Below are 12925 nucleotides of genomic sequence, written 5' to 3'. Positions count from 1 at the left end.
TTTGTACCGATGTTTGTTGCTATAGCAATTGCAAAAAGAGAGAGATTAGGGAGAATAGTTACCAGTGTTTCGGGGATGAGGCGCCTGACTGTGGAAGTATTCTTTCTGATCATGAACCATATAACCTTAACTCGTTTCGTTTTTACAAAAACGTGCGTCTATGTACTCAGCACCTGGTGTATCCAACATTTACATCCCTGAAGATTTTTATTTGGAACATAAAAGTTAGCGTCAGCTTTTCACCACATTTATTTGTGACGATGAATCAGAGAATCGGGCAAACACGTGAAATAAAATTTGGCACAAAAATGGCTCTCAGTTGAGGACGGAGACTCTGCCCTAAATATTTTTGCCAGATGATCGCAGCTCTCATCGCGAATGTGCAAATACTTTGGCCACCCGCCGGAACCTGCCCCTTTCTTTCTTTACTGTTTTATGTCACTTAAACCGTGGAAAACGCAAATCTTATTCCAAACAAAACGCTTAAAAGACCAAAATTCCGAAAGCTTGGATTGAGATTCCCTGAAACCTGTGGTTAACAGAGGTAAGACCCCATTTACCCTGTTAATATTAGAACTGACATACATTTGACCTCTAACCGTAACCATGTTCTCATATATTAGTGGCGTAACAAGGTATGTTTGACAATCGTTGTAATTATTTCCTATAGATTTCAAAATAACCGCATGATCTTATGACTACAATGACAGTTCGGAATAAATTCAATCTCCCTTTTTTATTTGCAGAAAACGATTAGACTTTTACAATTAGTCCTTGGTTGATAAAACAAACGGCCGTAAGTTAATCTCTGTTTAAACGTCCAACTATAATGCGTGATCGAAGATACCGAGCGGCCCCAATGGAAGATGAAGACGAACGTCCATCTTCTTACTCGAAATCACGAGTAACCTATCATGGGAACAGATTGTGTAGCGGAAAAATTTGCGCGATATTCTTGACCTTATCCATCGCCCTTGGAGCTATAGTCCTTTTTGTTTTTACTGCTTTCTTTCACGCGTCCGACAGCGAGATTGAATTCTATCGTCGGGCCATGAAATATATCACCGGAGATCGCTTCGCCCGCTCAGAAAATAACAATGAAAAGAATTTCCCGCACAAAGAAATTCTTCTTCCCAAGAACATTTCACCAGAGAGGTACCAAGTTTACCTTCATCCAAATTTGACCACTTTCGATTTTCACGGAGGAGTGAAGATTGACATTGTTTGCAAAAAAGCAACAAGGAATATCCTTCTTCACGTCAAGAACTTAAATATCACGAGTTACGGAGTACAGGATTCGCACGGAAATCATTTGCCAGTATTGCAAGTCGCGCAGAGCAAGAAACTTGAGCAGTACTTAGTGGAGATGAGAGACGAACTGAAGAAAGGAGAGAAATATACGGTAAAGTTTGATTTCAATGGCCATCTATCGAATACAATGGCGGGATTTTACAAGAGCTCATACAAGACAAAGAACGGAAAAATGAAGTAAGGCATACAAGACATTCATTTTTGTCTTAATTACAAGTAATTTGATACCTAACTTTATAGTAACCTCGTGAATTTCTAAAACACAACTTTTCAACCATGATGAGAGACCAATAAGAATCGTTGAATTTCCGAATCATATTACTTTTGTAGCCCAACCCAAAAATAGTTGCAAGCCAAAGATTTGGCTGACGTCAGGGGATATAAAGTTCTCTTCCCATGGAAGATATATTTATGAACTTATATTTCATGTATTTGAGCTGCTGCTGAATGATGGAATGAATGAAAAAAAATGTTTGAAATTGTAATAAAATTTCCTTTGAACAAGGCACATGGCAACAACACAATTCGAAGCCACAGACGCCCGAGCTGCTTTTCCTTGTTTTGACGAACCAGAATTCAAAGCCCAGTTCATTGTGACACTAGTACACCAGCCAGATTACAAAGCTCTCTCCAACATGCCTGTTGCTAAGACTGTGACCCGCAGTGATGGATTCGTAGAAAGCCATTTTAAGGAAAGTGTAAAGATGAGCACGTATCTTCTGGCCTTCATCGTGTGTGATTTTGCCTACAAGGAGTCCCACACCCACAGGGGAAATAGGGTATGTACGGATGCATGCGCAGTGTACTAATAACCAATCTTTCCAGCGTAGACAGGAGTAAGTCCAACTCGTCTAGAAAAAAACTTATTTGGAAATAACTAATACATTTTTGAGAACCGTGATCAAAGGAAGCGTAAATTGCTCAACTCAAGGATACAATTCAAGTTGAAGAGAAAGGGCTAGTGGACACATCGTGACATTTTACACACACAGCTTGTCTGATAATCGTGTAATTTCTTTTCCGTTGGACATTCCACTGCACGAAAAAACGGATTTACACCAAATTTGCACAGAGCAAATATAATGCAAACATATATTTACTCTAGAGAAAACCTGTAGCAACCATGGTAAATGCCGCATTTGCTGCTATATTCACAGGTGTGAAAATATGGTGCAAATGTGGCATTTACCACATTTGCTACAGGTTTGCTCTAGAGTAAACATATGTTTGCATTATATTTGCGCTGTTCAAATTTGGTGAAAATCCATTTTTTCGTGCAGTGTTCTTTTCAGGTTATTGTCAGAAAATATAAAACACATTGTCATTTGCATCAGTAGTTTAGGCAGCAGTTTACAACTGATCGATAAAGATGACAGTATTCTCACTGAAACTTTTTGTGCGGCTGTATCAGTAAGTTTACGTTTTTATTTAGATTCGAGTTTGGTCAAGAAAAGATGCCATTAACAGCACAGACCTTGCCCTAAGCGTAGCCGAAAATGTTTTGAATTATTATGAAAAGTTCTTCAATATTCCATATCCACTTCCCAAAATAGGTAAGGTGATAAAGTAATTATTTTGCATGGTCATAAGCTATAAGGCAAGCTTTTCCTGGGTTTATCTATATTTACCAAAACAGATTTTCTACATGAGTACGGTTAATCAATTTAAGTGTGATTGTGGGTCTATTACTTGTGCATTGCATTGTGGGCTGCATTCTTCAGAACAATGTAACCAATGTAATTGGTTACCTACTGCTGCGGCAAAACTGATTAAGTAAAAAGTGATTTTGTTGTATTTGAACGCAAACTGTAACTAAAGGGTCAATAAAAAGAAATATACTTTCGGATTCACACTTCAACTTCTCTTCACGTTTCCACTGAGATTCGCGTAATGCAACTCAATTCCACGCAGTTATACTTACTTCTTCTGTTACTTCTTGGATAGGAGGGAGGGGTGGGTGAAGAAGGAAGCGTAAAGTACAAGCTAAGCTAAGCGCTTAGGATAGCAATACGACCAACCCTGGTTCGTTTACTGGATCACGGTCTCCGTCCTTTTTGATTGGCCAAAGTAATTAATTTGGTTTCGGTTTTATGACACGCGATTAAAACTCGCTTTAAAACGAGTGTTTTGTTATTAACAGATCTAGTTGCCGTACCTGACTTTGCTGCTGGCGCCATGGAAAACTGGGGAATACTCACATTCAGGGAAACGTACCTGCTTAGTGACTCGGCCTCCTCTAGTGCCGCTGACAAGCAGGATGTAGCCATCGTGGTTGCTCACGAGCTTGCGCATCAATGGTTTGGGAACCTGGTGACCATGAAGTGGTGGAATGATTTGTGGCTAAATGAAGGCTTTGCAAACTATGTGGAATACATCGGAACTGACCACTTCAGAAAAGACTGGAGAGTTGTAAGTATGCTTTCATAAAAGGAGATTTTGAAAGATTCCTAGGGCATGCGTGGTTGAAATCGTTTTATTTTACCAACGACGCCAGATGTAGCCCTAACTAAAGTTTCCACATAAAATGGTAATGCATGACAAATGAATAAACAGCAAACCCTTACGTTGGTTTGACTATACCACTAAAAAGTAGTCTTCGTGGTAAAACTGTGCAGCCCCCTAAATAATAAATTATTTTGATGAGGTCTAAAGAATTTGTTACACCTCCCAACTCAAATACATTTCCTGATTGGAGGAGAACGTATAACGTGCCATGAGTTAAAACTCACTAACTTTATTCACTAACTCCCTAGGGAGTCAAACAAACATCAACAACTTCAACTTTCGACTCGCACGTGATCAGGTTGTGCACCTTGAAAGCGCGTCAAGTTCCCTGCAGCTAAAAGCTTTCAAACAAGACCCGAAGAAGAAATTCCACAGCTTCTTCGTGTCTGAAGTTCTAAAACTACTGAAAAGGCTAGTCATTAAGTGCTTTTATGATATGGCTACTGTTTCTGACCGATGTAACGCGCGCTCTGATTGGCTAAGAGCAGCTGAGCGCCAGGGCATTATTCTACCGTAATGCCCACGGGCCGATTATGAATTATGCAAATTAGTTTTTTCCTTCCTTAGAACCGTTCTGTCAGCCATATAATAAAAAAGTTAATTTAAAAGATAATTTACTTCGACCGTTCGGTCGTTACAACAATATCTCAAACCTCGGTCTAGCTGTCATTGACCTCGCTATCGCTCGGTCAATACGGCAAGGCCTCAGTTTGAGATTTTGCTGCGGCGACCTCACTCTCGGTTATTAATTTGCTAATAACAACAAGTTATCGCGTCTGTGCATCTTGCTTGTGGTTATGCTTGCCTTTAATAATGTGAAAACAGCTTTTGGTGAGCTCTAAACGATTTCTTATTCTTACTTGAAATATATTTTCTTATCATAATGCTCTTCTGACATTGCAGCTTGAACAATTTGTAGCACACACACTGCAGACGGCTCTATCTTCTGATAGTATGGAGAATACTCATCCGATCTCTGTCCCGGTCCATAACCCCTCGCAAATCACTGAAATTTTCGACAGCATCTCTTACGACAAGGTAAAGTAGAAAATAATGGGTTGATTAATTGAGCCGGGTGTGTGTATCGCGCGTTACGATGGACTTGGGCAGTTTGGAGACCACTTGATATCAAGAAGCTATAGAGCGTTTTCTAATTACGTCACGGCGGCCATGTTGGTGTTCCGAAACAAAGGAATGGTTGCCATGATGGTGTACCAAACTAATCCTCCGGGAATGGAACTCTATTTTATGCAAATACTTTCCTTTCTTTCAGTAATCCAATATGGCTGCTGGTCACGTGAGTGAAAACGCTCTATAGTTGCTCCGGGCGAAAGCTCACTGATGATCGGCATAACGTGAAAGCAGCATGCTTAAGAGTGAAACCACCCCCTGTTGTATGTGTCAGATGGTAGTATAGTGGCTAGAGCGATCGCCTCCCAGCGGTGCCGACAAAATTTGCATCCTGGCTGTTGCTTTTGTTCGATTTTGTGCTGGTCACGATAAAACGCCTCAGGTTTTTTTCCATGTTCTTCCCGCAGTTTTCACCCCTCACCAAATATCAGAATCAACGATTTTTCATATTCCATCTCTGAGGGTCGTATGGGAGAATACCCCAAGGTGTAAAAGCATTTCCGTCGTTTAAGTGTTATCACCTAAAAACAACCCTTTTCGCTCAACAATTTCCTGCACTTGTCCCACACTAAGGGCGTTTTCCTTTTGTTAGAACTGGTGGGCCAGACCCGTCAGTTTGCAAAGAAAATCATTTGCAGCAGGTTGAAGGAACACTTGCATGATAATCCCTCGCATACTTCTGGACGAGTGTATGTCATCCTCGAAATGTGTTAATTTGAAGGCGTAGTAGTGTTAATCCTTCCAAATGCCCGATCTGGCCGGTCAGCTCTGTAAAATATTGAAACCGTCCTAATAATAAGTCTTTGGTTCGCTGAACTCTGTCTCCTTCAAAAGCACTATTTCTGAGGCTCCTAATAAGTGGAAAAACTGGTTGTAATTTGATCTACGACCCCGCAAGGAAGGGGAATGGGCTTTGTGATAATTCTTTGAAAACAGCGATCCAAAGTAATTTGTGACGTCAACGCGGTATCGAACCCATTCCTCTCCATTGCTTTGTCATTGATCAAAGTTTGACCACTTTTCCCGTCTTTCAAAGCCATTACAAAGTAAGTTTCAAAAGAAAAGGTTCTAGAAACAAGACAATATATTTGGGACGATTTCGGAGAGTAAGTAAAGTGGAAAAGTTCAAAGCACGAGCTAATAAATAAGTAATATCATCCTGAGAAGGCCTATTAATATTATTTTCACCTTTCTACAGGGTTCCTCAGTTATTCGTATGCTGCGAAGCTTCATTGGGGACAAAAAGTTCCAAAAGGGCTTGGAGGTAAATAAATAAATAAATAAATAAATAAATAAATATATAAATTCGTTTATTTAACACTCTCGCAGTCAAGGACTGAATTACATTGTTGGTCAGACCCAATACATAGTACAATTAAACGTACAGTAGTATATGGTTTCTGAGACCTTAAAAAGAAACGTGGAAAGATTGGATTTATTCTCACCTGTCATCTTGCTCCTACCTTTCAGCTTTATCTGAATAATCACAAATACGGGAATGCAGAAGCGGATGATTTATGGAAAGCTTTGAGTCAGGTAAGTCAAGCTCTTATTGTGAGCAGCCTCTCTTGGAGCGGGCTACGATGGGTCGTTTGAGAGCAACTTGAATAGTTACCATAGGTAGTTGCTAGGGAAACAGATAAAATGGCGAATCTTCAAATGCTGGATGACGCCCAAAACAAGCCAATGAGAGATCTATAGATTGTGTCACATAGCGGCCATGGCGTAGCGTCGTGCAAACCACCTAATTGATTGGACGCGATCTGAACCGAACTAATGGTCAACTGAAAATCTTATAATAAACATTTAACACTAAACACTGCCGTGTAACCATCTATGCATTACGTTGAATCAACACCGAAACAGTGATAAGCATGAACACACCACTGTTACGGAGGCTCATTGCGTTTTAGATACGGCGCACTGGCGAGGGCCAACAAGCCCGAAACAGCTGTCTTCGTTTGCTCTCTAGTTTGAGCGCTGATCATGCTAGGTTTGGCCGACCATAGTGCCATTTTAAAGAGAATGCCTTCTTGAACGCTGTTTGAGCTGTCCGAACAGTGGTGTGTTTATGCTTATCACTGTTTGTGTTGATCCAACGCAATGCATAGATCGTTACACGGTATTGCAGCACCAATGAAAAGGATAAGAGGATTCAGTATAGAATTGAAAGAAATTGATTAAGTTTATAAAACGCCAGCGCGTCAGGTAAAATTTCTTACTTCTCCTTCCAACTTATTAATGCCCCATGCAGTTTGTCCTTTGGTAGGGAGAAGCAGTGCTAAAATTTTCATGATCCTTTATATTATAAATTTATCTGACACTTTTTTTCCCTACATAAAAATAAATGGCCCTCCCCATATTTATACTTCCCACCCTCTAAATAGTGAATTGTCTCTGGCAGTTTGCAACCATCAGCCTGAGAATACGTTTTCGCCCTCCTCAACCAGGTATGCAAAGATCTCGATGTCAAAGCCATTATGGACACATGGATAAAACAGAAAGGCTACCCAGTTGTTTACATAGAAGACAGCAATGTACAAGCCAGAGACGGTTCAAGGAGACTGGTAGCCAGCCAGAAACGATTCTTGAGAGACGTCAAGCAAGGATCAAGGAAATACGACGACGAATCCAAAGGGTATGTTAGAACAGAAGCGAGAGCAAGGCCGAGTCCCAGATTACTAGGTTGAACTTTCCTATCTGGAATTGTGACGTCAATTGTCGCTAAATTACAACCGGTCCCAAAGCTCGACGTTCTATGGCGTGTAAAGGCCTTGGGACGAAGATGGGGACTGCACGAATCGCAATAACATCACCTACCCGTCTTAATGCCAGGTAAACAGCCATCCCGTCAGGCATTACATAAAACATTCGACTAACCTATTACCATATATGTGATCGCATGTTGCAAGTCGAGTTGCCCAAATTGTTAGTTAGCTCAAATTATTAGCTATTGGCGATAACCTTAGACTGCGAGCAGTCTTTATCTTTTGCTCGAAAATCCGCCGAGAACGCGAAAGTTGCGAGTCCGCGCTAATATAAAATCGTGGCTTGCGGCTTCGCCGATCGCATATCACCTCGTTCGCTTGTTTTGTGTTCTCGGCAGATTTTCGAGAGAAAGAGACTGCTAGCCTTGGTTAACTACTACGACAACCTTAAAATTTGATAGGATTTAAAGAAGGCATTAATAATAATTGAAGGCAAGAAATTACAGACATGCAGTAACTGTTATTAGGTCGTCACCCCCTTCGATGAATCCCAACCACTTGTGTTACGCCTAATTAGAATTCCGTATGTAAAGCGAGCAAAGATAATTTACATTTTGATAATTAGAGTTAACAAGTTGTTTTCCTTTTTCTCGTCGCGTTGTTTTCTAAAAGAAATAGAAAACATGTACGCCTACGGCTCGTGTTCCCACAGCATTTCTCATTCTCCCAAATTTTCACTCGTGTTTCTATAACTCGATAGAAACACGGTACATGTTTTCTATTTCTTAATTATAACATGGCTGGTGTTTCTGGCCGATATAACGTGTGCGCTGTGATTGGCTAAGAGCAGCTAAGCGCTGGGCATCATTCTCCCGTAATGCCCATGGGCCGATTATGGATTATTCAAATTAGCTTTTCTTCTTTTGAACCGTTCTGTTAGTCATATAATAAACAACTTAACGGTCGTTACAGGAAAATCTCAAACCTCGGCCTAGCTGAATTGACCGAGTGACATACGGCAAGGCCTCAGTTTGAGATTTTGCTCTAACGACCACACTCTCGGTTACTAAGTAGTTAGTATCGGAGAGGTTCTGTATAGGACATTTGCATGATGATACCATTTGACTACAAGTACCAGAATCCTTCAGGTTTTCCTTTTCTCATGCTAATTAGAGGTATTGTTATTTTTACCCCACTGGGAATACAAAATTTAAATAAGAAAAGAAAAACAAACTGAATTCTGGTAGTTGTAGTCAAATGACGCCATCGTGAAAGTTGCCTATTGATTAAAGTTATGTTGTCTGTCTCTGGTAGATTAATTACTTCACGCTAGGTGACTAATTTTCTCACGTATGGGGAAGATATCATTGACGTCACCTGTTGTTATCAATGTGCCAACCAGAACCTCATTGGTTGTTGAAACAAAGGGTCTTTTGTTCCTGTGGCTCGCGCATTTATAAAATAACAAAAACAATGTTTGTAAACAGATATCTTTCCTATACGTAGACACGAGTCTCTCGTTCACTTGAAGAAACAACGGCGGGATTAAATTTGACAAAGCAATTCGCTGTGGATTATTACGTTATCATAACAAACGCAGCTGCGCTTTGATGAACTTCAGTCTCTGAAGCAATCATTTCGTTCCATCTTTCAACAGTTACAAATGGCAAGTGCCGCTGACATTTGTCACCTCGCGCAAACCTCACAAGGCGCACACCATATGGATGACAAATGATCAGGGTGAGAAAGCGTGTACAGGGAAGCGATGTAGTATTAAAAGGGGTTTCTTAGCAACAGGGGAAAACTTGTTGTGTTCACAAGAAAAAGAGAAGAATGGTGACAGGATTGAAGGGCAAGCTTTTTATAAAAATATACTACAAATGAAAGATTTTGAGACAGCGTTAGGCTGTCTGGAGAGACAGGGTTGGTGCGGAAGTAAGAGCGCTTGTCTTTCAAGTAATGAGTCGAAGATTCGATTAGCTTGAAATGTGCTTGGCTCCGAAAACATTTCTTTCTTTATGCTTTACTTTATTTGATTTGCAGTCAACCCAAATTAATGGAGTACTGTATTTAGCTTGAGACTTGTTTCCATTTACGATTATTGTTTTTTCATGTGATGTCGTATGAATGAAAAATCTGTATGCAGGGGTATTCGTACTGGCGAGCCACAGACGATCCTATTCAGATATCTCTACCGGTTTCCTCGTCTTGAAATGAATTTGTATAATGCAGCTTAATACAGACACTTCCACCATTTTAGGTATCTTGGACGACCCCCCCCCCCCCCCAATCTTTCCATCTAACCCCCTAACAATGCTGTTTCTTTTTTATCGACTTACTTTTTTCCGTTTCCAACATTGAACGGGGGACGGGGGAGTGCAAATGGACAATTTCCCGTAAAGATCATTTTGTCCTAATTGTGGTGTATCGAATACGGTGTCCGAAATTTAGGTGTAGAAAACTATCAAGAGTTGCGATTGAGCTTTATCGGGATTTACAAGGAAAGGATTTGGGGGGAAAGGAAGGAACTTTTGTGTCTAATCTTCTATAGCGCTGGAGCACTTATTGGGGAAATTAACAAATCAACGCAAATCAAATCAAATTTCAGTTTTTGAGGAGAGGGGAAAACCGGAGCACCCGGATAAAAACCTCCCGGTGCAGAGTGGAGAACGAGTGCTCTCACCACTGCGCCATCCCATAATATGTGACGTGAATAGTTCCTTCCTGTTGTGTTTCACCCTCATGAATTCTCTATGAATTTCTTCATAACAGTTCAAATTCCGGTTGGAAGGAGAAAGTATCGTTGGATCAAGGCAAATGTTGGTCAGACGGGATTTTACCGAGTAAACTATGAGAAGAAGAACTGGGACAGATTGATAAAGCAACTTAAAACCAACCACAAGGTAAGACAATTGTGTGAGCTCCTCCTTTTTCAACTGTATACAGTGTTTTGACTCACTTGATTACTTAACCTTGTTTTTCTACCGAAACAAAAGAAGGCGTTTGCATGATAATGGAGCTCAATTCCCGGAGGATTGGTTAGGAACACCATCATGACCGCCGTTCCATTGTTTAGGAACACTAACATGGCCGTCTTGACTTCACGTGAAAATACTCTATAGCGACCTGCAAGTACGCAAAGGGGAGTCGGTTTGTTCATTAACGTCTGTGCATACCATCGTTAGGTTTTCGCATCCGTGGATAGAAGCGGGCTGATTGACGACGCGTTCAATTTGGCAAGGTAAGTCGTATAGCGAGACATGATCGCTGGTGCAAAAACACCAACCTCGTTCCCAGGGCTTTTCACCGCCGAGAGTGGAAACGAGGTTGCAAAAACACCGTTGTGAGCCGAAATGCGGTAAGCCTCTCAAGTACGATCTATTTTGTGTATGTTAACACAGGGCTGGTCAACTAGGCATGTCTACTGCACTCGGCCTGACCGACTACTTGGACAAAGAGAGGGAATATATCCCATGGTCCTCTGCCCTCAGTCATTTGGGTTTCATTGGTTCTATGCTGAGCATGCGGCCTTCATACGGGAACTACAGAGTGAGTCCATTGATTATAGATTGAAATAATCCTCATTCTAATACAGTGGTTAACTTCAGAGACCTATTTCGATTCTTAAAACAATCGGTATCGTTTTAAAGGGAACCTCCCCTAAAGCAAGGCAATAACTTTGAACCACAGAACAAAATGTTTACAATTAAGATTGTTTCAACTCTTCCAATAACAGCGTTTGCATCTAAAATAAATGAATTTTAAAAACGCTTTTTTTGCTTTCCCCGCCATCTTGAATAATTGCGACGTGTCGTGGTTTCCCTATTGTTTCATGTGTTATAACAAAAACTCTGTGTGAAAACAATAGACCAATTTCGATATATTAAAAAGACATCATGTCGAGGCTCTGGGGAATAAATATAAGGATTCCCCAGAGCCTCGAGAAACGTCACGATTATTCAAGATGGCGGCGCCCGCGAAATTCAAGATGGCGGCGCCCGGATTCTAAAATTCTTTTTTTTTCGATCCTTTTTGGAGAAAATTGTCGAGCAAATTTGATTACAAACATTATTTTGCAATTGCAGAAGTTAATGTAATGGCCGCAGGAGGTGTCGTGGTGCAGTGGTTAGGGCGTTAGGTTTGCATGCTGTTGCCTCGGGTTCAAATCCCGTTCCATCCTCTGGTTTGGATTTGTTTCCGGTTGTCCCGGATTCAACTTTACCATGCTTTGTAAATAGTCAACTGGTTGCCTCCCGCCAATTGGGGTTCTTAATCATGTTTCTGTTAAGTTTGAGTTGTTTCTTTCAAATTATTTAAAGTGGGGTGCCTGTGAACTAGCTTGATAGCTAAGTGCACTTCCACTATGAACAAAGCATCAACATTTTTTTACATTTTGTTAGGTTTAAACTTATACATTGGTCGGAGTAGAAGTTCTCTTTAAGGCTGAAGGGATAACCCTTAAGAATCACTACTTTTATCAACTTTTGTGTTGAATAGAACAATACTCGGATTATTCAGTGCTTAAAAGAAAAAAAAACGAAATTGTTTATTTGGCCAATCGCAGCAGACCCTGACAGTCAAATTAGCCAATCAAAAAGCAAAGGAAATTACTGCACCCGGTTCCAAGCGCGGGAAAACACGCTTTCACATCTCATTGGTTGTGAAGGTGGTGAGAAATTTCCAAGACAATTATTGTTGAAAAAGATTCGGCCATTTTTGTGACGTAAAAAGTTACCGTGGCAACAGGAAAGCCCTGCAAAACCACCCGATATTTTGGCTTCAGCTGCTCATATCTCAAAAACAAACTTGGTAATCTCCATTTTTTTATTTGTGAAATGTAATCAGCACGCCAGATTGAAACTTTCTGCAAAGTTTAAAAAATTCTGTGGAGCGGATTCAGGGCAATGCATCTTAAATAATTGAAAATTTAAGGTAGCTCTGAAATTTTGCAGAGAGTTTCATCTTGGCCTGCTGATCAATTTGTGCAATTAAAAATGGGGTCATGTAGTTCGTTTTTCAGATATGAGCAACTAAAGCCAAAATATAGGGTGTTTTTGCAAGGCTTTCCTGTTGCCATGGTAACTTTTTACGTCACAAAAATGACTGCATCTTGTTTACAATTAGCATTAATTGATGTTTCACATGGTACCATAACATTGCTGTTACGTGATAAAGTGTTGTAGTGTCAATCCTTCTAATAACAAAGTCTCTTGAAAGTGTTGAAAATGGTTTGAGTCACCTTACAGTCAAACCAAGTGAAGCGTACCCCT

General features: G+C 40.5%; 1 protein-coding gene and 1 long non-coding RNA gene across 2 annotated transcripts in view; one reads left to right on the top strand and one right to left on the bottom strand.

Annotated features, from left to right (window-relative positions):
* Positions 1 to 97: 97 nt before the first annotated feature.
* The window catches only part of LOC137976245 (endoplasmic reticulum aminopeptidase 1-like), a 22962-nt gene continuing 10134 nt past the window's right edge, over positions 98 to 12925 (top strand). The window contains exons 1-13 of the mRNA XM_068823536.1: positions 98 to 544; positions 747 to 1488; positions 1817 to 2090; positions 2744 to 2864; positions 3452 to 3720; positions 4720 to 4854; positions 6146 to 6211; positions 6418 to 6483; positions 7398 to 7585; positions 9313 to 9395; positions 10428 to 10558; positions 10841 to 10896; positions 11057 to 11204. Of these exons, the coding sequence (XP_068679637.1) occupies positions 830 to 1488; positions 1817 to 2090; positions 2744 to 2864; positions 3452 to 3720; positions 4720 to 4854; positions 6146 to 6211; positions 6418 to 6483; positions 7398 to 7585; positions 9313 to 9395; positions 10428 to 10558; positions 10841 to 10896; positions 11057 to 11204 (2196 nt within the window). The 5' untranslated portion in view covers positions 98 to 544; positions 747 to 829. The remainder of the gene's footprint in view (positions 545 to 746; positions 1489 to 1816; positions 2091 to 2743; positions 2865 to 3451; positions 3721 to 4719; positions 4855 to 6145; positions 6212 to 6417; positions 6484 to 7397; positions 7586 to 9312; positions 9396 to 10427; positions 10559 to 10840; positions 10897 to 11056; positions 11205 to 12925) is intronic.
* The window catches only part of LOC137976255 (uncharacterized), a 77420-nt gene continuing 69688 nt past the window's right edge, over positions 5194 to 12925 (bottom strand). Inside the window, exons 4-5 of the long non-coding RNA XR_011117733.1 lie at positions 6411 to 6574; positions 5194 to 5715 (exon numbers count right to left, since the gene is read on the bottom strand). This is a non-coding gene — a long non-coding RNA (uncharacterized lncRNA). The remainder of the gene's footprint in view (positions 5716 to 6410; positions 6575 to 12925) is intronic.

This window comes from Montipora foliosa, chromosome 11 (assembly GCF_036669935.1).
Source record: "Montipora foliosa isolate CH-2021 chromosome 11, ASM3666993v2, whole genome shotgun sequence".
NCBI lineage: Eukaryota > Metazoa > Cnidaria > Anthozoa > Scleractinia > Acroporidae > Montipora > Montipora foliosa.
This window is presented reverse-complemented; position numbering and strand designations above follow the sequence as displayed.